Source organism: Agelaius phoeniceus, chromosome Z (assembly GCF_051311805.1).
Source record: "Agelaius phoeniceus isolate bAgePho1 chromosome Z, bAgePho1.hap1, whole genome shotgun sequence".
Classification (NCBI taxonomy): Eukaryota; Metazoa; Chordata; class Aves; order Passeriformes; family Icteridae; genus Agelaius; species Agelaius phoeniceus.
Window position 1 is genome coordinate 74,508,538 of NC_135303.1, and position 27,214 is coordinate 74,535,751.

At 38.3% G+C, this 27,214-nt stretch overlaps 1 protein-coding gene across 3 annotated transcripts in view; it reads right to left on the bottom strand.

The window, feature by feature from the left end:
* The window catches only part of ZSWIM6 (zinc finger SWIM-type containing 6), a 108,490-nt gene that overhangs the window by 18,961 nt on the left and 62,315 nt on the right, over nucleotides 1-27,214 (bottom strand). For 2 of the 3 annotated variants that reach the window (XM_054651826.2, XM_077172075.1), the window contains 5 exons: nucleotides 19,727-19,875; nucleotides 18,971-19,121; nucleotides 4,080-4,259; nucleotides 2,363-2,539; nucleotides 1,923-2,069 (listed from right to left, as the gene is read on the bottom strand). In XM_054651826.2, coding sequence (XP_054507801.1) covers nucleotides 1,923-2,069; nucleotides 2,363-2,539; nucleotides 4,080-4,259; nucleotides 18,971-19,121; nucleotides 19,727-19,875 — 804 coding nt within the window. The remainder of the gene's footprint in view (nucleotides 1-1,922; nucleotides 2,070-2,362; nucleotides 2,540-4,079; nucleotides 4,260-18,970; nucleotides 19,122-19,726; nucleotides 19,876-27,214) is intronic. The other variant, XM_077172074.1, reaches the window with a different exon arrangement.

A 27,214-nucleotide genomic window follows, 5' to 3' on the forward strand; every position in this document is an offset into this window, starting at 1 on the left:
TATATACAAGCCATCATGGCTGCTCTGCTTCTCTGCCTGTCACACATTAACTTGTACCTCCCTTCACTCTCTCTTGTTCACAAAGCATCATATATCTGAGTAACCATACGCATTAAATTTTTAAGTCCTGCTTTCTGCTATTTAAATGTGTGGGGGCTACAAAATGAAACATAGATACACTGTCAGGATGGTAAAGGTTTTTTTAAAGAATCCACTGGTATGTAATATGAAAAAAACCGTGTAAATCATTCCATTACCTAACAAATAATAAAGACAATAGGCAGAAGTAAGGAATATTACCAAGAAGGATTAATCAGTGTGACTTCTTACTGATTCACTTTGTTCTGTTTATTCTGTTGTGCCTATTTATGAGGTTCTCTTGTGTCATGCCAACCAAAGGCTTCAATTGTCTTGTCAGAGACATTTAACTTAAAATCACACAAGGGGTTCCATGGACATCAGATCAGCCACATAAAAGCCAGGCAGAAGCATGGGGTGTTTGCTGAACAAAAAGCCTAAAGTTGGGCTGTAGCTACAGTTTGCTTCTGGTTATAGAGACCAGCACACTTTATGGTATTAAAAGTGTCTTTAAAAAATTCCCCATGAAATTAAAAAATAAAAAAAGCAGCACATAATAACACAGAAACAGCAAACTACTTTGTTTCAGGGCAGGATGAATCACATTTCATGTACTTTTTTAAAATGATAATAGAGTATTAGGTGATAGCTACAGAAACAGGAAAGGAATGTAACAGAGGTACTGAATGTCTACATGCTGCACCAGCAACTGGGAATGAAAAGGAGCACTATTACCAGCACACTTGCAACAGATTTCTCACACCTGCTAGTGGTATGAACACACACACTGAAACAGACACCTCCCTTCTTAACAAAAAAAAAAAAAATTAAAAAAACCCACTTACTCCTTTTTTCTGTGTGAAAAAAATACAGAGGCACATAGGAACTGCAGCTAAATTTTTTATCAGCTAGGTGCATATATATTATCTTCTAAATGTTCATTTCTGTGAAAACACCTGAACACACAGTTGAAAAATTTACACATATAATTTCACACTGGTATTTCTGACTACAATGCATGAGGATACACACAGTTTAGAATAACAGAGAACATCTAAAATAAAATTTGAATGAAAGCATTAGTGTAGCAGCTGAGAAAGTAATTCCAGTTTTTCTACATACACTCTTCTACCACAAAGCCACCCTCTTCATCCACTGGCTCTTCAAACTACAAAGGTTCAGAGCAGAATTATTTTGGGTTGCAAGGATCACGTGCCACAGAAACTGTATCTGAAGGAGAATACCCCTTCAAAAAAACCAATGGTAGTGCTCAGTGAAATACTTTTACAAAAAACGGCATTAGGAAAAAAAAAAAAGCCCAAACAAACAAACAAAAAACCAGCCAATCAAACAACCAAAAAAAAAGCCCACACAAAAACTCAATCCCCTCTCTACAGAGAAACTAAAATTTTAAGCATTATAAGAGATTCTCTTGGAACACACTGCCAGATTTGATGAATTTTTGTAGTTCAGACTTTGTCTCATTGTACCCTCTAGACTTACATTTCATAATATAAAGCTCAGCAAAATTATAGATCAGAGAAAAAAAAATAAACAGCTGACATGCCAAATGCAAAGTGACGCTGTAAACCAGGTGACTATTTTCACTGTGTAACCAAAACCTCTGACAGGAATAAAGGCCCTATCATGCTGTATATATTGGAGAAGCTGATAAGAGCCGTGCACAGTCACAACAAAGTTTACAGAAAATCTCTGACATCCAGAATGTGACATTTACCACTGCCATCTCTTTCGCTATAGTTTCAAAACCAGTTTCCTCACGTGAACTTCCTCGTGTTACTGTCAACTTGCACACCCTTTGCCCTCCTCTTCCCCACACTTACCTTTCTTCTGAGCCCGGAACATTTCCAGCTGTTTCTGCTGCTGCCTCCTTAGTGTATTAACAATAGCTATTGCTAGCCGCAGTGCTTCTCGTGGGTATCCATGAGATCGTAATGCATCCACCCTCGCGCAGGCTGTAGGAACATGTTCTAAAACAGAAAAAGTAACCGAAGATTAGCAATCCCTCCATAAATGCAATGGCCTGTTTTGCTAGGTCACTCAAAAAAGCTTTTTTTGTCTCAATTTTTTTGTTTTGTTTTGTCTTTAAAACTATGCAAGAGAGACTTAAAGGACTACTTCTGAGCCAAGATTTCAAGGGAGCCTCTGTTCTTTTTGCCAGGCTTTTCATCCATCTCCCCACCACCTCCCCCCTCAAAATAATGCCATAGAAAATGAACAAAGCACCAAGTCATGGAAACATCTTTCCGGTTTAGCCACTTACCATGCCAGAGGGGCCACCCCTGAGAGTCAAAGAGCAAGTTTTCAGTGTCGTCATGGTAACAGTAGTTGGTGTACAGGTCACTGCTGATAATGTGCTGTAAGTGGCTGTCCTGCCAGTGCAGATCACACGCCTCAATGGCTCGAGTAAACACTGTCCGATGTGGCCTGTTCGATGAATCTGTCATTTTCACAGGTTTAGAAAGCTGCATCAGCTTTTACTCATTCATACATGAATCAGTCATTCACAGTGTTCCTGTCTTCTGCCTATTCACCAACCCCCAGCCAATGGCAGTCTACCTTGCCCTCTCTCCACCAAGCAGCCCGCAGATGACATTTCACATCCTATTATTACCCAAGAGCTCAGACAACGTGTGTGCCACTCATCTCGCATTCAGAGAGAGATATAGAAACCAGCACAGCTGATGGCAGACAGGACTCTACACAGAGAACTGCTAGAGGTGAAGGACATTCACCAGCAAGTACAAACTAGAAGGTATATGGCACTCGAGCATCCCCAGTGTCTCTCCTTAGATCCACAACTGCCAAAATAAAGGAGGGATAAATTCATCAAAGATTTGTAGTTTTTCTTTCTGAGAAGTGACTAAGTGCTAACTTTGAGCACTTGTATAACTTTGTTGGTCATGAACATAAACAAATATTATTAATAAAGTGAGGTCCTGAAGCCATGGAGCTGACATAATCCTCACTGGACATCTTCCGATGGCAAAATTTTTCTAGCGACACGGCACTGCATCTATCAGTGCTCAGAAGCCATGTCAGAGCTATCAGCAGCACGTCCATGTTGGTCTGAAGATGATGAGCAAGCAAAATACCTAAGGGGTCTTTTGCTGAAAGAACTTATCTTCCTGGCTAGCTGTGAAATTTAATAACGAACCAAGTTTTTTCCTTCACAGGTGATCTTCCAAGAAAATGAAAAAACAATAAACCCGACTAAGTGCAGATCTGACACCTACCAAGAAATTTAATCATAACTTTATTGCAATTGTATGCAGAATGTATTATTACTGATGGTTTGAGGACTATGAGCAGTTTTAAACACCCTGCAAAAACACCCTGCACTTTGCCTAGTTATTAATAGTCATCTTTGTCTGAAGATGACTGTACAAAACTTCTGTCAGATTGATAATCACACTTGAGATTAGAAAGTATGATACAGAGTACAAAGACACCTCCCCAAGATGGCAGCACTGCAGCTGCACCCTCCACACACACCTAGTAATGCAGATGGCACATACAGAGCACATCCTACAGACAGATGCTTCAGTTTCCCACATACAAGTTTCATGTAGTTTTAAAAAAAATCCCTCTTTAAACAGCTATCAAGGCTTTGTAACTGCAAACAAAATAAAAACCCCAATAGCAGAAGGAATGAGTATAGTCAAGCAAAAAACACCAGGCTTTCACATGGCACACTTGAAGGACATCCAATTTTCATGCAACAATATTTAGAAGCACCAAATGAAGAGTTAGAAGACCTAAGAAAACACAAATACCTGCTCTGAAAGTGTTACAGCCCCAGTATAACAAAAAAAACATGTATTTGTTCTTCTGCAAGAGAGCATTAGTACAACTGATTTTCACTGGTCAGTCCTCAACAAGAAAGTTACTTGTACCAGGAAAAAGGGCTGAATTCTGCAAGGCTAGAGTGTACAAGATAGAAGTTATAGGTTGCAGTCAGTGCATACATTTAGGCTCACCTTGGTTAGCATTTGCACCCTGAGGCAAAGCATTGGTTAAATTGGGCAGCTCGTTTCCATGGTTTCCATCTTCCCAGGGACAAACATCCACACTGTTCCATTTTTTCAGCTGTTTTAGCCAACTGGACTTCTGCTCCAACTTGCAGTGGGGATTTAAGACTATACACATCCACAGAGCACCTGATTTTAAAAAAATTGCTAAATTATGTTTTCTATTAAAAATGCAGCAGCCAATGAATAATTGCAAACTTCTACAGCATGGACTTTTTCTCCACTCAAAGGCTACTCTGCTTGCTTCCCAGCTATGCTTAATACTGCACAGACTGAATTCCTGACACAGGAACTTGGGCTGGCGTGGCCAATCTGAAGCAGCTGAAAGACAGTTCCAAGCCAGCCTTCTCAATTAAAAGGCATTAATCAGTAGGCCTTTTATATTAGAAATCCAGAGTTCCCAGTGTATGGCTCATCAGACAGGAAGGAACATCAGTCAAAGGCAAAAAGATATAACAGAAGTTACATGAACCAAATTTTTCTTCTAATTCTTGTATCAGAAGTGAACGTTGTTTTATATTAATGAGAACTATGTATCCTTCAGCTTCACATGACACCAAAGGCACATATTAGTAAGACAAGCATCTTGCAAACATACACTTTCACACTCAGAACCCATCAGAAGTACTCATGTAATTCATTCCCAAATGCATCTGGGTCTCAGATAACCAATACACACTAGTTTTGTGCAGTGTGGTAGGAATAAGATGTTTTTACACCAATTACTTCAGTAATTTGGTTACTCTAGAAAATTTATTTTACATTTTCTGTTTAGGGAGTTCTAAGGGAAGGCTAATTTGTGCTGACATATCACATACCACCATTTCATTAACTGCTCCCTGAGACTGTATCTAGCACAGCAGGCATAAATGCATCTGGATGTCTAGAGGCAATTTTCAAATGGAAAGGTTTTTCTCTAAATCAGCTGTCCCTTCACAAGCTTGAACTTTAACAGAAGCATGAAGACATCTGAAAGTACTGTTTAGCAACAGTTCATTTGCTCATTAAGGATGTGCCTTATACACTAAAAGAGATCATAAGAAAATGCTTAGACTATACAATGTTCATGATAGGCTGGAAAAAAAGCCAAAGAATAAAAATGCAGCTGGTTCTTCTACGATAATAAATGGCTCCCATTCTAGGATCCTTTTACTAACTAAAAATGCAAAATTGATACCCATGGCACAGGGCATTGCATCACATTCATTCCTAAAGTAACTCAGGTAGGCCACAGCACAGAAACCAACGGAAACACAGCATGATTCTTAAGGTTAAGTCTCCTGCAATTCGACACTAACATATTAGGGGAAGCAATATAAAAAAAATATGAAAACCAAAACAAAATACAATATGTTACTATTCAGAACACCAGAGAGATACTAAACTACTGCAGTTTATTACTGCACAGTGGATTAGAGTAGAGCAAGTGTTCTGGGTTCAGGAAGTGCCTGAAACCTGCCATGGGTGTGAATAAGGTCAATACCACTTTTAAAAACTTACTTTCTTATTTTAACATATTATTTTCTTTAAACACACTTGCCAGTACACTTCACTCTCCAAAAGGAGTCAAATTACAACTGGTTCTTATTATTAAGCATCAATCATTCAGTACTGCCCAAGACAGAATGTATGCATTTCTTGCTATCTGCAAAACAAAACACAAGATGCAGCACAATGGAAAGCCTTGGAGAGAACAGTTGTGGGCTTGCTTAGTTATTTTCAAAATCAAGTATCACTTGAAGGTGTAACACTGTACCTCTCAGCATCTAACAAAAACAAAACAAAACAAAAAAAGCCAACACAAACCCCCCCAAAAACAAAACCCCTCCAAAAATAAAACAAACAAAAAAAAACAAGCAAAAAACCCCCAAAAACCCACCAATGTAATACTTTGTAACCAGATTTCCAGTGTAGTCAGACTGAAGCAATAGCAATGTGGAGTATCTTAAACTCACTCAGTAAGTATTTCAATCATCCATCAAGGCAGAACACACACTACTGTGCTGCATCATACCCCTACAGAATAAGTGGCCTTTTTTTTTCTCTACATCTGAGGAACCCCCCTAGAGGCAAGACAATTCACCACCCTCCTAAGGAAGCTGCACAACACATGTGGTACATCTGTAAGGAGAGGGCAAGATAACCCAAAGTACTAACATTCTTCAAAAATGTCTGTAGTTTCATGTGGGAAATTATGTCAAGCCTAGCAGTTACGCTTGTTAGTAGTCATCGTCTCTGAAACTCAGGCAATCTTCATGTAAAGAATGAGTGTATTTCCAATAAACTCCTCACAACCCACTTAAAATTTCAATAGAACCCACAACTGCACCCTGCTCCCTATGACTTCAGAAAAAGCTGCATGCAACACGTGAGATCTCAAACAGCTTTGATGGCTGTTGATTCCCTGCAGGAAGAGGACTATGAGACAAAACTCACAAGAAAAAAAGGGAACAGAAAGAGCTCCTGTAGTGCTACGAAGTGTAACACCTGGAAGAAGGATGCATAATGCCACTGACCCCTGACTCTTCAATCTATTTGGATTTCTAGGTCTTTTTGGTTCGTTTGGGTTTTAGTGAGGTTTGTTTTGGTGTATTTTTTTTCCTTCTCTCCTCTCTCCATCCCTGCCCCAAGTGTATGCATTTACCTCTATTCATATCTCTTCCTACTTCTGCTCCCTAAATACCTTCCCCCTCCCCTGACATGTGCTCCATTCTGGCTGTTTCAATTCACTGATTCCCACCCTGCTCCCCACGCTGAAGAATCTGAGGAAAATGTTCACTTGTGCCCAGACTTTATCATATGTCAAGTGACAGGAGCCTGGAGGAGGATATTCTTATTTGACTCTGATGCTGCTCAGTGGAAGCCCTCTTAAACTAGCCCTGAAATGTCAACAGCAACCTGAAGGTGTACCCTAGTCTCAAACAAGAGAGTTTCTATTTCTGCCTGATGGCTCCCATTTGGGGAAACTGCTGATCATGTTCACCCCTTACTCAGAAATGGCCTATGGACAAAATGAAGGACAGCTACTCATAATCTCCAAGAAAGGTATCGGAATCAATTTCTAGTGACTTCAGCCTAAAAACTGCTGTTGGCAACAGTTCATGCTCCAAAGAAATTGGAATGCATTCCAAAATACATTCCTACCATTCTTAAGTTTACATGTTTGATTACATTTAATGATGTCACCAATGCAAACTACAATATGAACAAAAGTCTCATTAAATAATAACACTTTTTAAAAAGAGACACCAAAACCCCAGAGAAAGTATTTGTGTTTACAGACTGCCTTTCTCTCTAACATAGCTCTCTCTCATTCCTATCTCCTTTTCCCCAGATTTTTTTCCATATTGGTTCTCAGAATGTTGACACATCTTCCCCCCACCCCAAACTGCATGCTATTAGAACACAACTGAAGTTCTTGTTTAAGTTTCTGGACTCTATCCTACGTCTTTTCAGTACAAAACTCCCCACAGCACAGTGCCAAAACAAACACAATTCAATATACAAGAAGTTTTCGCCAGAAAATACTTGGAAAATACGCCATGTTGCAACTGCAATTTGTTGCTTATTTCACAAGAGAAAGGGTATTAGAGCTGTCACATTGCAGTGAGGAATTGCCTATTTTGATTCAACACTAATCTCTTGACCTGAAAAAAGGCAGCTGTGCCAAAACAGACCTTTGGTTCAGACAGACCTCCTTTTGAAAATGCATAATGATCATTCATCTTTAGTGTTGATCACACAACCAAAAAAAAAAAGGAAAAATTTACATGCAGGCCTTCCTTGTACATACAAGGAATATCAGGGCTTTTACGTTTCTCTGAAGACATCCATATCTTTGAACTTAGGGGACAGCATGCATTTACATTGATTGGGATTTAAATACACAAATTGAAAAATGTTAAGAGCATTAAGTCACTGTAAAAGTAGATGTAGTATAGAACAGTAGGATAACTACACATCCTGTGTACACACGTATCCATGAAGCTATACTGAGGACCCAGCATACTGTTCTGTTCATCCGTTTGATTACACTCTGCTTTTCCAAAACACACCATGCTATCTTTGTCAGGGCTGCTGTACAGCTGAGCTTGGGTCAGCATTTCCTCATTCACAACACCTGTGTAATCAATTGCTAGGACTTGGCCTTTGCTTTGGTATTATACTTTTCATATACTTTAGATACAGTGCATTTCCAAAATTAAAATATTCAAGAAACAGGTGCTGTAACATTTCTTTGCCCTTTCCATTAATGCACAACTTCATCTTAAAAAAGAAGCTACAGGAGTAGTATTTGACCATTTCAAAGAAAATGTAGCCAGGTAGTCAAGATCATTCCCTCTGCCCAAGAGACAAGACAGCTTCAACACCTGCTGCACACTTGCCACTGTGCCCCACTTGAGACTAATCAATTCTATTACAAAAACATAATCTTCCAGCATTGAAAGTGCCAGAAGAAAAACAATACTAGCAGACAGAACCTATGAATGCTTTAAAGTATAAGTGTCAGCAAAGGACTTTAAAGTGGTTTACATCTGTATTTTAAACACATACCCACTTTCACTGGGAAAGCCACTTGGAAACCTCAAAGAAGGTACTGTGTAGTGTTTATTGCTTCTGAATGAGAAGGACAAGTGCCTTCAGAATAACTGGCAAAGCCATTGCCCTTCTGCAGGCACGGAGAGATCTCCACCAGAACAAAGCATAATCACAAGTCCCACTGGAGACTGCTCCAATTAAACAGTTGCCTTTATAGAATGGTAAAGATAGGCAAAGTGCTTCAGGACTATTCCCTTTTCAATCAGAACATCAAGGAAAACTACTCTCAGCACTCAGTTGCACCCAAGTTGCAATTTTATTCACAAAAATGCCGTAATGCATTCTGGTTTCAATATTTAGCCTTCAGAAAAAAAGGTTTTCTTTGGGTGTTGTGTTTTTTTGGAGAACAGAGTGCTTCATTTTGCACTAATTCATTCTATTACTGAATTAAACTTTGATGTATTGGTCTTGACAAGTGCTTCATGCTGATTGTATTGTATATGATAGCATAATCACTCCCCTTGCATTTCACACTAGCTGGCTGATTAACGCCATAGATTACCCGCAGCACTGATGGCATGAGGGAATCACTGCCCTTCTGCAGGCTAACCTCCGAGCACGCATTTCAGAGAGGGGAAGTGTAAAACAGAGACAAAATAAAATGCCTAATTCCTTAAGCTTCTCTTTCTTGCTGCCTGCTGCTGCTATAAGGGTTAAAGGCACATGTGCATTTGGCTGAAACATGTTATTTACATCCTGAGATCCTATTCTAAGCTATCAGCAACCATGAGATCTGATTTCTGTGTCAAGTAACTACAAAGTTCTGCTTTCTCTTTCTGTGTTTTCAACTTTTAACACAACGGAATAAGGAATTAACCGCATGCTTCAGACATTTTGCATGAGCCTGTTGTTCTGGGTTATGACCTTTCATGAATGTTTTAAAAATTCCAATGACCAAAAGGTTTCAAAGGTTTTCAAAGGACAGGAATTTGCCTGAAAGGTGCAGTTTACAGTGTGTCAGTGGACTATGATCTCCCCAAGAGAACACTTAAGGATCAGTCATACGTTTATTAGATACCCCTGTTGCATCTATAGTGCTCTATAACCTAACCACCGTAGCAAGACAGGGGCTATTAGTCTACAAAGCTGAAGAAAAGTAAAAAGAACCTGCAAATGAACCTTACTGATTAACTTTCCTCATATTTAGAAAACTATCTAATCATTTGTTTACAATTAATCAAGTGAAGGCAAAAGCATGGCTAATACTAACATATATAGTACAAAAATGGTCCTTTATCTTAATATAACTCTTCACAATTTTAACTAGCTGCCAATATTTACAGCTAGGTGGAGAACACAAAGTATGCTCCTGACCAAAATATGTATCAGATATTTTACCAATTACTTTATCTACCAATATACTCTCAGTAGGAACAGTCTATCTTCAGAGACTTCAAGAATTTTCAGAAAGTTGATGTGACTGTAACTATAAATGCATTAAGCTACTTCCATATAAATTTATCCTTGAGATGAATGAATTCCTCTCACAGTTAATTTTTAAAGAAGAGGCAGAACAGGAGATGTTTGTCCAACAAAACAAGCTATTAATAAAGCAGAGACACAAAAATACCTCTCCTTTACAAAAAACCACAAAAATCAACCAACGGAACAAAAAACTACCAAAAACATGGAGCAAGTGCAAACACTCCCAGGCATACCGGGAATTACAATTGCCACAACTGTTCTCACAGAACATAAATAATGCACTGTAACTGACCAAAGGAATACATTCTGATTGTCTAGTTTGAATTCCTTCCTACACTTTTGTTTCACAAGTCACTTCCACCTTCAAGTTCAAACATGACTGCTGAGTTTTTACAAAAACAGCAGACTTCAATTACAACTTTTACTACAAGAATCTAGCACAGCACCTGGCTAGACAGCTTACTGACTACTTACCACAGTGCAAAATTCTAAGGTTATTTTTAGTTTTTAGTTAAATTTCTCCAGCTCCAATTGTAATTTTCAGCTACGTTTTGTGGGTTTTGAAGAACTGTCTTCCCTATAAAATTTTTTGTCTATATAATAGATAGTTATAAAGGATTTCCTTTGTCTTGACTTAACACACCCAAGTGGCTTGATATTCTTGCACCTCTCACTTCCAATTTTTTTTTTTCCAGTAGTCATGGAATACTGGAAAAAGACAAAAGATTGGAAAATAGCACAAGGCTACATGGCTGAATCAGACGTAAATCTCAGAAGTCAGTGAAGACTCAGTAATTCTTCCCCATGAATCTATCATTTTTCTCTAGGTCTGGTATTTACTAGAAGTGACATTGGAAAATTGAATGGTAGCCTACTGTTACTGAAGTATGAAAAATAACACTAGGGGAAAATAACACTATCAGCTTGGCTTAGAGTAAAACTCTGTCCTTAATCTTTGCAGACATGACTCCACAGTTAGGGCTGTGGAGTTGTGCACCAGCTTCAATACACATCATTTTTTAGGACAATTTCAAGTAAATCAATTCAACATCACAGGAATTTAAAAAAAAAACTGCTTTAATGTGGGTACTTACAAAAACCCTGAAGTACTTTACAACCAACTAAACAGAATGGAAATGCAACTTTCTGTATGGCATTAAAAATAAACCCCTCAAGCTATGCTTACACACTAAAGGTAATTATTGTGACCATTATTTCTGAAATCTGATAAATGCCACAGGATTAGCTCAGCTGGTTAGAGCATGGTTCTAATAACACAAGTTTGTGGGTTTGATCCCCATATGGGCCATTCACTTATGAGCTGGATTCAATGATCCTTCTGGGTCCTTTCCAACTCAGAATATTCTGTGATACTACCTAGAAAACCCCATTTTTACTGTCATACTCTGGCCTCACATACACCCTCATTTCAAATACTCTTAGGGCAATGTCAGTAATGGAGGAAGAAGGAAATGATCCCCAGAGAAGATGGACAAATCCATCTTTGCAGAACAGCAGCCTGGCTTCATTCACTAAGGAAATGAAGGTGACAGCATCAACCAAAACACTGTAGGGCCATGACAGCAATTTAAGTCGTCATCCATAACTCAGGTCTTGGAACAGCAAAACTACCTTGTGATGCTAATTCTGACTACTGTTAATTTAGCACCTCCAACAACAGAAATCATTCAAAGACACTGACATAAATCAACAGCTTGTTCTGTGAAAAAGCAGGTGTCACCTTAAGTGCATGACCTAAGGGTACATGTGTTTCACAAGACAGCTGAGACTAAACAATATTAATGTAACTACTACTTAAGCAAAGACAGCCTACTGGATATGATACAGTTTGAGACAAAATTATGTGTAAGATACCACTCTACCTAGAAAAGCCCCACAATGAAAGACCAAGGGAAATGGTGCATCCAACCTCCCTTCAAAAACAGGACTTCCTACAGCTTTCATTTCAAGGCCAGAAATGCCCTATGTGCAACTGACTAATCTATACCTAGAAATCTGAAGTTAACTTTATTTTCTACAAGAGCAGGGCATGGATACTTTCTTTAGCTTTATGGCAATACATGATGCAATTATAAGTGGGTATATTAAACAATATAAAGACAATAAGCATATAAACTTGGCAGTTGAATTTCAAACTCAGTCTTGCTGTACTGTTTTATAAAAACCATAAAATACAGGGGAAAGTAATTATCTCTACTACATGGCTGACCCAAAAAAGGGAGACTGCAAAAAGTATGCAGGTCCAAAAAAATGGTACTAGAGCACCAAAACTGTAAGGAATGCTTAACTTTATCCGTTCTTTTTCATGCCAGCCCTGGAGTAATCATTAAGTCTGGCACCAGGAAGGAATTCCTCTAGAGGCATACTGGCAACAACCATAGCTGCTTTTGTCCTTTTTCCCCCTCCCCCTTAAGCACTAAGCACAGATAATCTGTTCAGAACAGCTGGCATGTCCCATTCATACAGGTTTATCTCTAACTGCAAAGGGAAGGAATGCCTGAGACAGAAATATAGATAGAAAATAGCTTCATTCAGTTAAGGTTAAAAGAATCTAACACTGTTTGCTAGAGATGACTATAAATTTTTATCAGGAAAAAATTCAGAGTGTTTTCCAAATGTAACAAAAAAAAAACAACAAACCAACATTATTTAACACTTGCTCATTAGTTTGCTTATGGCAAATGGTAATTAAATCTCTCTTAAGTCCTTTGCTAACCTCAACATTTAGAATTAAGCTTTAGATGAGGAGCAAAGTGTTACTAATAAAGATCTAGGCATGATCCATCAGTAATTATATTGTACTATTTCTCTGTATCTCATGACCTTGTAAAATGGTACTTTATTTTAACTTGTAACACAAAACTGTATCATTCTAATCCAGAAAATGGTCAACATACCAGTGTGAAATCAAAATAGACTATCAGCCTGACCCAACATTAAAAAGTGGTATACAACAGAGCAAAGTACTAGTGAAAACCTACTAAGAACTACTGCAGCAAAGCCTCGTTATCCACCATACTCCTTTGTAGAAATGGTCCATTTAATATGCTAGTATACATTTAGTATATAACAGAAAGGACTGCAAGAATGCTACTGGAAAGAGCTTTATCACACGAATGAGGGTCATTTCAGTACCATAAGAGGTTCCTACACTTAAACACTTGAGATTCCAATCGGTGGTTGAGGTACAGAGATTACACAATAAATGTGGAAGGTACACAGCTGAACATGGAGAGTACCATTTAAGTTCTCATCAACATCATAAAATAAGATGACCAAGAGAGACCTGGACCAGCATGAAGCAAAACCACAACACATTCACCAGCTCTATTCACTGCCCTGCCTTGCCAAGGACCTCTTTGGACACTTCTTCCCCATGACAATGCCATCATATTTCTACTTCACAAGAAACTAATCCTTGACTCTAAAAATCCCAACTCTCTCTCCCTTTAGGAGTTCTTAAATATCAAAATGGAGGAAATATACTAGAAATGTTTGTTTTGGAACATGCAAATTATGCAAAGTTGCTTCACCTTAAGATAAGCAATAGGATATGAAGATAGTGAAAATGGTAGCTCACAGGAAAAAACCTGATTCTATAATCTACATGTTGACAAGGTGTTGGGCTCCATCACTCCATCAAGCAGTAGATACTTGTCTTAGATTCTTCTACTTGACTGCTTTCATCAGATTAAGCATCTGGGATTTAATTTAGGACTTTCAGCTTTATTAAGCTGTCACAAGAGCAGCCCTATTCTGATAACAGTAGCTGGTCTAATTATGGCCTGGTTTAGGGTTGACAAGTACAATGATTCATTCATGGCACATGAGAAGCAATAAAAAGTTGTTTTGCATTACAGCTTTAAAAATGTAGACACTTTTTTCATTTAATTTGTCACTTAGCTTTTGCTAAGAGGACTGTTAAATTGCAGTAAGAGGCAAATGGGGCTTTTAGTTTAAATGCAATCCCCATATTTAAATGATCTGTAATGGCACAGCGCTCAAGTGGGAACACCATTGTTTCACACTGGGCCGTGATGGTGACATGTGACTTTTGTATTCAGGTCCTGTAATATCCATGTGGCTAAAGGGCTTCCTATTTCATTTCACAGCCAGAAGCCTGAAGAAAACACCAATTAACTTGCAGATCCCATTTGCCAACAAAACAGTCTCTTCCCAGTGTCTGGCAGTGCTCAACATTTAATTCCAAAACAGAGCCTCACAGCCATCATGATCCCTGGGCTGGAGTACAGAGTCAATTTCCCCCCTTTTTTAGGGGGAATCTTTTTATTTTTCATGAGAACAAGCAACTTTTACTTTATTTTTCATGGATGAGTATTCATGAATTGCCCATCTACTAAGATCACACAGTCCATTTTTTTTTCTCTCTAGTCTATAAAGAAAGCTTTCTTTCAAATCAGAGATCTCAGCTCAACAGGCATCAGCAGGTATTTACTTTCCATTTCCATTTCCATACTCCATTTTACCAGTGTAATTTAATTAAAAGGCAAACCAAGGGGCTTCAGATGATTAATCATTATGACATCCTAAACTCCTCAACCATGGTCACCATGAGTCAAACATCTAAAAAACAGCATGTGAAATTTATATACTGGGATACCATTTAAACAGCAATGTGAAGAATTCCAACTCTGCTTTAAACTCTGCAAAGTGGAATTCATGTATTACTGTGGCAAGTTGGAATCACCAGTGCATCAATGAAACTGCATCTAAATTCTCCTAGCTTGAGAAGTATCTGAGCAAGCCTTAGTGCTCTGACCTGTAGCCTTTCCAATAGCATACCTCTGACATTCCATAAGTAGCATACAACTCATCCCATTCCTTGATGTAGAACAGGAAAATCTGCTAGGCAATTATTATATTTTACTCCCTATCTAGAGGTTTTAAAAAACAACTGCCTAGTTATGTGGAAGACCTTTTTTTATTAACATGATGCTCTTGCTCAAGAAATTAGGACTTTGTTCTAAAAATTGCCAGGTTCATACTTGGACCTAAAGTACTTCATTTGGGGGTCTTGAGTGGACGTTTCAGTGATTTTAAGGGGGGTTTTTCATTTTTATTTTAGGTGTGCAGTGTTTCACTGTTGTTGTTTTTAAATCAGCACCTTCATTCAAACCCAAAATGACTTCTACTGAAATCAGCAATTTACCACAAACTTGAACAGGAACTATGATCAAAGCTCAGTGTGTCCTTCCAGTACCCTTGCCAACACCCAATGCCAGGCAGGAAGCATCACTTAAATTCTAATGAAAGGTTCAAATGACCCAGTGAAGGAGCAAAGCTGAAGTTATTTAAGTATGCTTAAAAGTCTATCCCAAGATGGAACTGACAAAGTGGCCATATGCCTAGCAGTTGGCAGACAGCATACCAAGGCAAGCAAGAGAGCCTTTATTAAGCAGAGTCTATATTTACTTACTTTGTATGCCCTAAAATTCTCCCTAACTACAACAAATGGCTACCTACCTGTGACATACATGAGAGTACAGCTAAAAGTTTTTTTTGAAAGACATATATATATGCCTCCTCCAGATTACTCTGAACAGGTAATAAAAATGTTAAATATGCAGAGGCCTGTGTCTCACACCCTCCATCAATATTTTGGTTCTCTGACACTCTAGAAGATAACAAGCCAACATTTCTTTGTAACGCCATGAAAGCATGACTCTTTTAAACTCAGTGTCTGAGTTACCTCTTCTACTAGAACAGATCATATGTTGCTGGGGCTACCCTGATTTTCCCTCTGCAGTCTGCTATTGTAACTCTGGTCTCCCTTAAAATCTACTTGAACTTTTTGTACATTCATTTTTTTTTTCCTTGAGATGCAAGTTTCACATGGAAAAAGTAGTGTTTTATGTGAAAACAGGGAAACTCAAGTAAAGTAAGATCCTAGCAAAAACACTGCAGAAGCTTGTAGCCTTCACATCAGGTAGGAGTTAATCTGGAGCAATTCACACAACTAACAGGGTTTTGGAGGCAACTTGCTATGCACCAGTGGAAGGAACCAAGATATCCTATCAGTGGGAAGAAGAAATAGACAGTTTAGAATCATAGAATCATGGAGATGGAAGAATCAAGTTAAGTTCTACCCTTTGCCTACTGCCCACCTGGTGTGACTGAAGAGTATTTGCAACTGAAACCATGGTACAAGATCAACATATTTTGATTCTGTTAATAAGTGTCAGAGCAGTCCAGAACTGAAACAATACGGTCAGCCTCAGACTGCAAATACAGCAGGTCAGGCAGTGGTAAGGCTGCTTTTTGGAAGTGACATCTAGAATTCTGATTAACTGGAGGTAAACTAAATTCAATTAATCCAAAAGTATTTATTATTTGATCCTGCAAAAAGATAGATTCTACCTCCTCTACCTTCAGACAGGTGTTGTCAAGAAAATGATGTTAAAGAAGACTGATGAAACAAGAGGAGCCGCTACAAAAATTTTAAAAAAACTTTTTTGTTTATTGACAGCATGTGGCAAGACTGCTACAGGTAACAGATGGAGAACACATTTCTGCCTCTCCCACCACCTACCAACTCAACCCACATAAGCAATGAAGCATGAGACCCTCCAGGTTTCAGTATCCTGGAATACAATTTTGTTCCATGTATGTCCAGCTAGGCATGTGCCTTACTTGGCAAAAACTGTTATTTTCGGCAAAAACAAGACAAGGCATCATAAAAATGATGGTTAAACTTGCAGTTATTTCTAGACTCCAACAGAGCTTTGCATGCTATGATATTAAGGATTCTGGTCATAGAAGTATAGGTAATTAGCAGCTTATTAGCCTAGTGCTTCAATTAGAGTGAACATAATTTTTGCTATACAGGTTATACCCAATCTTATCCCACCAGTTGGTATCTGATTCAATCATCATTTTTGACCTCTAAGAGTGCAAAAGTTAAGTTTTGCATTTGAGACTTCTTTTCTAAATGAAGCATATTACTCTTACTTGGATTTGATTTCATTTAGCTTGATTTTGGACCTTTAAATTACATTAAGATCATTATGATATTTGCTCTCTTCTTTACATTACTTACATAATGTCTCACAGGACATCATCTCTAAACTTTTGCTTGTTTGTTATTAAATGTTTTTATGTTTCCTGCCACATAAGCCAGACGTAGCCATATTGACCAGAGCCCATCAAAACAGACTTCTTTAAGTCTAGACTTGAAAAGCCTTTCCAGAATGAGAACACAGGTTTCTAATCCAAATTCCATGAATCACAATGCAGTTCCATTTAGGCCATGCGTGTCTCCAGTTTGCTTTAGGAAAGAGCCTCCAAGACACCTGTAGTAAGGTTTGGAATGCTAAGACAGACACGTTAATACGTTCACTCATACACTCAGTGAATTACCTCTCAGAGGAATGAATCAGATTTACCACTATATTTTAAATCAGATTGTCTTTAATCTCCCACACACTTGCGTATCTACTAGTTAGTAGTTTGTTACAGCAGTTGATATATCTAGGAATGCAATGCTTGTGGTTACTTTCTATCTTTCCTCTCACGATGCCATCCCTGAAAAACAAGTTTTATTGATTTTCTCTTCAGATAACACCCTGTATCAATAGAGGCTGAGAGGGATTTAGAGCAGCCCTGCAGTGAAGTACTTGGTGTTACTAGTGGATAAGAGGCTGGACACGACCCAGCCATGGGCCGTCACAGCTCAGAGAGCCACATGTGTCCTGGGCTGCATCCAGAGCAGTGTTGGGAAGGGAGGGGATTCTGCCCCTCTGCTCTGCTGAGACTCCACCTGCAGGGCTGCATCAGCTCTGGGGTCACAGCACAGGAAGGACATAGACCCATTGGAGGAGACTGAGAGAAGGGCCACAGAGACGACAAGAGGGACAGAGCACTCGCCATAAAAGGAAAGGCTGAGAGAGTTCGGGTTTACTCAGCTTGGAGAAGGCTTTGGGGAGAGCTTAGAGCACCTTCCAGTACCTAAAGGAGACCTACAAGAAGACTGAAGAGGAACTTTTTACAAGGCATGTAGTGATCAGACAAAGGGGAATGGCTTTATAGTGAAAGCTGGAAAGTTTAGATTTGGTATTAGGAAAAACATTCTTTACTGTGAGGGTGGTGAGGCACTGGAACCATTAGCTCAGAGCAGCTGCAGATGCCCCATCCCTTGAAGTGTTTCAAAGCCAGGTTGGATGAAACTCTGAGCAAACTGGTCTAGCGAAAATTGTACCTGCCCATGGCAGGGCAGTTGGAACTAGGTGATCTCTAATGTCCTTTCCAATCCAAACCATTTAATGGTCCTGAGACGAGATTCTTAACAGATTTTGAAAACTTCTGAAGTAGTAGTTCAAAACTGTACTAGTGAAGTCCTGGACATCAGTTCGAATATACCTTTCCCATTTCAGCAATGTTAATTGTTAGTCTTCTGTATTTTGTCTCCTTTCTCGCTCAGTAATTGACCTCTGTAACTGTGAATTGGTTTCCTCCTCAACCTTTCCAGCTCAGCACTAGAGGCTTATGTATTTCACCTCAGTGGTGTAGCTACATTTCCACTTTTTGCTTTATTCTTTCTAGAGCCTCTAGTACTCAAGTGTTGGAATTGTACTTCTTTTACACCATGTTCCCAAATGCAAGTGTCTCAATCTGTAGGTCAGAAATTTGATTTCACCCAAACTTAACTGACTAAAAGAAAACTGCAGGAAACTCTAATCTGCTCAGCCTAGAATCACAATAGAAGTTTTTCTCAACTCCAAATATATAACTGTTTCTTTATTAAACATATGAACACCTAAACAAGTCTGTGAATTTACCCAGTTCATCCCAGAGCTGCCTATACTTGTCAGTCATTGTAGTTCCTTGTTGTCTCCAAAGCGACAGACGGGGGTCAGCCATGAACTGCTCTGTTATCAACGTCAACATGCGCGCTCCATTTGAATCTCTCATTTTTAGCATCTCTCGCACCTAGGAAACGAGTCTTTTAATACAAACTTGAAAAAAAGCAAAGAAATCACAGTACAGACAATATGCTGCAGTGTTAAATATTCCCCTTTTGCTAAGTTAGAAATGCAATTCATATGTATGATGGCAAATTTTTAGGTAGAAAAAACAGTCTGCCTTCCCAATTTTTGACAAAATTTTGGACTCAGTATCCAATTGCAATTCTTCAGAGAATTTTTCCACAAGCAATCCACAGGTGTATTATACAAACTGCTGTAAGGTTTTCCAACATTTTGGGGGTGGGAAGGAAGAAGAGAACAGCAAAGCTGTAGAAGTTTGAAATGTTACTTCATATCCTTACACTGATCAAGACAAACCAGATTGTAGTCCACTTCTGTACAACTCATTGTCAAGTTGCCATTGTATTCCCAAGGCTTTGTGTTATTTTAGAATAGCAGAATCTAGAACTCTGAGTAAGATGCAAGCAAGTACAGACCGGCTTGGGGAAAGAAAGGGGAAAGAAAAAAAGGTTCAGAGTACTCAACACACCTTTGCAAAAAGCAAGCAAGTACAGACCGGCTTGGGGAAAGAAAGGGGAAAGAAAAAAAGGTTCAGAGTACTCAACACACCTTTGCAAAAAGCAAATTGAGCTGCTTCCCTGATCCATGGTATCCACCCTGGGAAAGGAAGAGTTTAACCTGTTCTTGGACTTGTTCCTCATCCAAATGCCAGCAATTTTCATCATCTATGCTAGCACCTGCTGTTGGGTCAGGAGCACCTGCAAACAGCAAGAAAAGAAATCATTATGTTCTATATGAAGAAGAGAGGTTCTTGAGTCCAGGGGAGAGGACTACTGCAGAGGGGTTTTTTATGTCTTCTCCTGTTTTGGATGCCTTGATTTTAATCTAAACAGTCTTTAGAATAGACTTAAATTTCTTCTCAGTAGTCTTAAGCACTTAGAAATTATACCTATGAAAAGGCATTTAAATACATAATATTCTCTTCTCTGACAAAACATTAGAATCAAGGTAAGGGTTTTTCTTCCCATCTCAGCAGCTACACTAGAATGATTTTACAAGGAAAATTAAGATTTTTGAATTATATTTCTACCACTGTGATGTTAAAACCACTCTCCCCAAAACACCTGTGTAATTCCTGTACCTTCAGCAATCTTGCTCAGGTTTAAGTGACTGCTAGTGAGCGCTGCTATTGATGAACATGAGGAGAATCATCACCTTGGTGCCTCTGAGCTGTGATGGCTCTGCAAAGCTAAACAAAGAGTAAAAAAATCCCCAAACAAATCCAAAGTCTTAAAGCACTAAAGGCATTTCCATCATAAGTAAGAGCTATAGACACTCGACTATGCTGCTTTCAAGGAAGCATTTTTACATAGGCAATGTCATCTGCACAGAGTCAATTAAGAGCCACTTGACTTGAATTAGCCCAGTATCAACTGAAATTACTAGATTCACATAAAGCAGTGCTTTGGCCACAGATTGCCATAACGCAGCTTTTGCAGATCCGACCAGTGATGTTCCCTCTCTTGAACTTAACAAGTTCTTGCACCATCTAATAAACTATATTTTTCTGAAGAACCCTGCACCTCCACTGGACACCTTCTAAAAGGTCGTCAAACTGAACAGGCTGAAAAGTACTTATCTACAGTGTTGGACTCAGCTCAAGGTTGGGAATCACCATACCACATATCAGTTATTTTAAGCATGGCTGAGACTCAAGTTGACTTTACATTTTAATTTTATCACAGCTGCATAATCTCTATCTCTATTATGTTTTGAGAAGATGTTATAGAAATGAATCACGTTCAACAACTCTCTCATTGAAATCTGTGTCCATGTTACTCTGTAGAAAAAAAGAAAATATTGCCAGGGAAAGAAAATGACATAAATTTCGAAAAAGCTGGGACTTTTTATAGAAATCCTAAAAACTTAAAAAACCAAAATAGCTACAACTCTACGATGTACAGGAAAAAAACCCATTGATTCTATTGATTCAAACTTTTGTTTCACAATTGCAGCTTTGCCATAAAGGTGAAGCTTTTAAGTGCTCACACGAAATGCTGAACTCTTTATTCAATGAAAATACAAACAGAAGATTTGGAGGGTCAGAGGGATTTCTTATCTACAAATTGTTGAGACTGTAAACAAAAAAATGTTCCAGCTCAGCAACTTCCTAAACTGTCTCATTTTCACAGCCTAAAGCAGGGAACAATGCACTGCTGTATATATATATACATACATATGTGCTTAATTAATAAGAAATTATGTCTTTGGAGGTGTGAATAAACTCTCCTGCTTCCCACAGGAACACAAAAATGTCTCAGAAGACAGGAATCAAGCTCAAGACAGCATAAAAACCAAGGAATCAAAAACTTGCTCTTCTGCAAATGTTTCCATCTTCAATTTATTTGTTTTAAAGGGCTTTCAATTCTGTCAGCTACATGAAACATATACTGATAAGTCTTTGGTTGCACAGAACAAGATAAAAAGGAAAATCAAGCCACACAAGAATAAGCAGTGCACCTGTTGCACAGACCAGGTTTGCAGTATCACCGTGCAAATAGTTTAAATATTTCATTGCTCTAAAACACAAAGAGGGTGAAGAGGAACTTTATAAAAGCAACAGTATATACAAGATACACTTAAATTTGTTCCTTACTTCAATAGAGATTTATCTTTAAGTAATCTTGGTAGGGTTACTTTCAAACTGAATTAAAAATAGCCCAGTATTCCCCAGCTAAGCTTCCCTATTTAGGGGATGAAAAAAAAATCATTCTGCAACTGTTTACACTTTATCAAAAGCTCACCTGTCATTTTGTGTTACAAGGTTAGAAAAGCAATACAGCTACCACAGATTCTTTAACAACAGGTTTCCTTTACAAAAATAAGTGTGCCTGCTACCCAGGGCCACCAGCACTGCCTCCACCAAGGCTACTCCTGCCAGTATGATCCCAAATATATCTTAACCAGGAGCACAGTATCACTACACTCACACCACTGTTACTTGCAAGCTGTTAGGCCAGACGACTGTAAAGGATGAAGATGCCAAGAGTCTGTGCCTTACAGTCCTCTGCAGCACAGTACACAGATACTCTGACTGAGAATGATTTTCCTTCTTACAAGATCTTACATAGCCAATATTCAGTATGATCAAAATTTTTAATTCTAAAGAAATTTCAGTGTACATATAAGCAGCACCAGCTACAGTTGGAATTCACTCATCTTTCAATCCGGTTGGCAGTCTTCAGCCATAGCTGTAGCATGAGGACACTGTGTCTGATCAGGCACAAGTCCAGACACCTTTCAACCAAGGCAGCAGCCAGGCAGCCTACTGATGCTGCTGGAGAAGCCTCAGCTTCAGCTGCTTATCATTCTTGTTCTGGGGTCAAGACATGACCATCTCCCATGTCTCTCAACTATCTAGGCACTTTTCAAGTTCACTAGGTTCACCTACACCCAGGTGACTCATCTAGCGTGTTTCCTCTCCCACTCGAACAGATCATGGATGGGATTTCTACACTGGCATTTCTTCTGAAAACACAGGAGTGGGTGAATAGGTAAGGAACTATCTGAATGAGCAGGAGGAGGAAGCTGCCTTAGGGGCTGTGAGAAGCCCTAGCAGTAGCTGTCAGGAAGGCTCAGGCTCAACACTGAATAGGCAGAGCTGAAGGCTCAAACCAAAGGCAGCAGCTTCGCTCAGGGTGTGGCACGGCCCTGAACTGGCACTGGCAAGGCTTTGGCAGAAGGACAATTTGGCTGCAGAAAGAAAAGAGGAACATGAACAGCCCTGAATTTAAACTCTGCAGGGCAGTTTGGTACCAGGGTTAAACCCTGTCTACCACTTGTAACCTGGGGATAAGTGTTACTCACGTGCTTCAGAAAGATGTCATAAGGATACATGAGTTCACATTTGAACTACGAAAGTGAGAAGTACTGTATAATTATGCTAATATTAAAACCTGTAATTAAAGTGTGTCAGTTTATAGACACTAAACTAACATATTAATCTCCTTCTCCCCAGCCTCTGGCTTTTTAAACTTTTGCCATGACTGGTCTTTGAAATACACTGTACATCATGTACATACATTTAAACATAATAAATAAAGTCTTCATAACCAGTATACAGACACAGCCATATATACTTACTCACGCTCCTTTACTATAATTACTAAATTGCAATCTCAGCAGTCAAAGCAGGAATATTGTGCACAACTGTTTGTGACACTGAACATCTAATAGCATTTGAAAACAGGGTAGCGGCCTCCTACATTTAGGGTCATAGCATGTTAAATATAACCAACTCCCAAGTTCTAAGAAGCAGGAGCATTTGAAAAATAAGCACTTGGTTCGTTTACATAGCATTTAAAAGCAACTGCTTTCAAGATGAGCAACCATATTTAAGAACTGATGCTGTACATGGAGAACTTAACCTCACAAAATAGAAGCAAGTAGGGAGCAATGACTAAAAATGGACTAAAGTTCTTACATTGCCAACTACTCAGGGGCAGATCAACAGGGAGATTTGGATAAAACAAGGCAAACTCCTTCTCTGATCCTTATTTCTGCAGTATCAAAAGAGTTGACTTCAAATAAAACCATGCTGAATTATTCACTTGTAGCATCTACACAGATATTTTCTTGAACTTTCTAATAAAAATGTCATTTATTTAAGTATACAAATGAACTGTAGATCAGGTACATTTTATTAAAAGTCATCCCATGGCAGCATTAAGGAGAAGATATGGAAAAATTACTACAAATAAAAAGCATGACTTAATGAGTATTATGTGAAGACAGAATGAAAGAAACCCAGCTAGAAACCAATGTTGCTAGATGCTGATTCACAACAGAACAGTGATTGATTTTAAAAACACAGTATACTCGAATTATTCTAAACAATAATTAGATAAAACCAAAGATCATTAAAATAATGATTCAAAAATATTATTATGTCTTTGATTCTCCAAATGATTCCAAGTTTAGATGTAAGTCTAAAGGACTTATAGACCTTTGGGTGCACTTCAGGACCTTTGGGTGCACTATTTAACACCTGTTCAGCAGCTCACAGCACCAAAGGAAAACAGCAAATGCTATGAAGCTGTCAGTGATAACAACACAAAACATGAAGACTATGCTAAGTTGCAGAGGAAAGTTAATTAAATCCCAACAAGTTTTTTAACTTTAAAAAATTCTGCATTCCCCCTGTACATATAGCCAAACATGCTGTATTATCTACGAACAATATCTAACTTCTCCTGTTAAAATCCGCATCTCACAAAAATCCACATCATCATATAGCAATACATTTCAAAACTTATTTATGCATGACAGATAGAAGAACTCTATCAGTATAGATAAGCATACTTTATTTTAATTATTTATCTTCCATGTCTTTTAGCAAAATCTCACCATTTTCTATGCAACAAGTTTTATATTTATGTTTAGTGTATCTGAAAAAACCTTTCTTAAAAATATTAGTGTCATAAATTATTTTTCATGTTACTTTTCAGCTACCAGTCTTTTCTTTTTATTTTTACATTCTACTGCTTATTTACATTTAGTTAGGTTTCTTGAATTTCTCTAGTTTTGGCTACTCTTACTTTTACTTCCTCCCCAGATCTGGCTCACCAAACAATTCTCATACTAAGCACTTTCATTCTTCTTTAAAGGAAATTCACCTGCCACTTCCTGCATTCATCTTTTACAACTAGACTCTCAATCAATTTTGAACTTTAGGCAGGGCCATGTGAAAGATCCTTTATGTAATGTTAACATAACATAACTTTATATAATGTTAAAGAAAATAATTTATTTTTATTCTTTTTACTAGCAGATCAGCAATATATTTTATTCAGCCCTACCCTACTCCACAATATTCTATTAAAACACCCATCATTCTAGTTAATACATTAAGTACATCTAAACACGTATTAACCTGTACCTCCAGATTGCCTCTTTGAACTTAATAGTTACAGGAACAACATTAGATATTCTGAAATTTTCTTTGAAAGCTTCTTTTTGTAGATGTTTTCTTCTTGAATGCCTCCCACAGCACTGCTAATATACATTACAAATTAACATTTGTTGAGGATGTGCCCATATTTGCTTGGACAAATGCAGAAAAAAGTAGAGAAAACAAGGTGCCTGTCTTTTGAAGATGAATATACTTCAGCTGCTTCCTCCCAGACCCTCCCTCTTAAACTTGAGTTCACCTGTATGTGGATCTGTACTGGCAAGTGACTTTTACTGAGAGTTGGAGAATCAGAGAAAGGCAGAAAGTCTGGAGAAATCCATATATTTCCTCCAAGAGCAGAGATTGCAACAGCAGCAGTAAACAGGAAAAGAAAGAGTACAGCTTAAAAGGTAAAAATTAAGTAGGTTTTCCAGGCTGTTCCTTATACTAAAACCATCAGAGCCTTTTTCACTATGCGCATAATAAAAAACCAATGCTAATACAAGACTAATACAAAAAAACACACCTTCCCTCTCCCTCCACCCGTCCCACAGTTACTTCGCTATTTCCACTCAAATTCTCATGAACACAGTACGGCCTTTCAATCAATTTACTGAAGTGAGAGTTTCATACCTATGAAAAGGCAGATCTAAGATGACAAATCCAGCTGACAATCTGTTGTCATCCTGATTGCTCTCTTCCTAGAATACACATTCTCTCCTACCAATGGTACAAAAATCAAAAGGGAGGAAAAAAGCCTCAGCTAAACAAGACCCAAAGCTATATCCAGCCTCCTGTGAGAGCACACCCAAACCAAAATCCAATGTGAAGCCAGCAGTTCTGTAGTACAAACACCAGGGAGGGCATCAGTATTAATACATGCAGTTGTCTTCAGTATGGATTACACACCACAAAACTCCAGTTGAGATCATCAGGAACATGAACAGCTGTAACAGCGTCACATGAAAAAATCAGAACACAGTAACTTCTCAAAATCAAGAGGTGCTTTTGTGCTCTAAAAATATGAAGAGCAATCTTGCAATCACCACCAAGTGAAAATAGCATGGCAAATACAGAAAATATTCCCACTAAATCACTTGTCTCTCCTGAAGAAATTAGCAACTAGCCAACATATTCTTCTGATTTTAACAGCATCCTCTTATTTCTCCCTGCAGTGACGCTCAGTCATGAAGCAAGAAAGGATATTGCATCACTTGTGTCCACCAAGAAAGTCAAAGGGGCTGGTTATTATAAACCTGTGTCAATATAAGTCACTTCACTAATTCCCCCAGTAAGCTCCTGAAAGGTGGCCAAAGACAGTCATTGAATGCTGCATAACACAGGTCTGAGCAGGTGAAACATTATCCAATTACCTTTTGTTTAAAGGAGAGAACTGATATTGTTTCATCTAATCATCTCTCTCATGAGCCAGCTCATAAGGAAGACAAGACAACTGTGGTCAAAGCTTTTCCAAGTCCCATACCATTCAAACATACAATTAAATACTATTCAAGAGCTGACTTTTTTGCATATCACTGAAAATATATGAAAATTAGAGCTACTACAGTAATCACAGAGAAAAAAAAATAAAAGAATGGAAGTCTTATATAGAACAACACTGAAATTAAACTACCTCTAGGCAACATTGAAAATAATTTCCCCATCCAACTCCAGATTCAGAATTTCTCTTAATCATAGCTGTTTCAGGTTTTTCTGTGCCAGGTCTCCTCTACTTTCAAGAAACAAGTTTTTCCAAGCATTTCTTCTCACTTATCTATGCCTTCAAGTAGAATTTAATATAACCTCTCTTCAAACACCAGTTCAGTGAGGTGAGACTGTTCAAAGCAAGACAGGTCTTCAAAACAGTTTTGTGCTACAAACTCAACATCTGCAGCAGAGGAGGTATCATAGAGTAAATGGTGATCTTACATTCATCATGCTATGATATTAGAATGAGAAACATTTTATTGGTAATTTTTCATTGAGGTTTTTTTTCAGGTGTATTATTTTTAATCTAAGGAATTTGATTAAAGATCAAGAGAACAGAATTATGGTATGAATCCCAGAAGAACAGTTCTCTACAGAAGAACTCACTTTTTCCTTATAAGAACTATGTAATTTTTTAGTATTGTGAACACAAAATAATT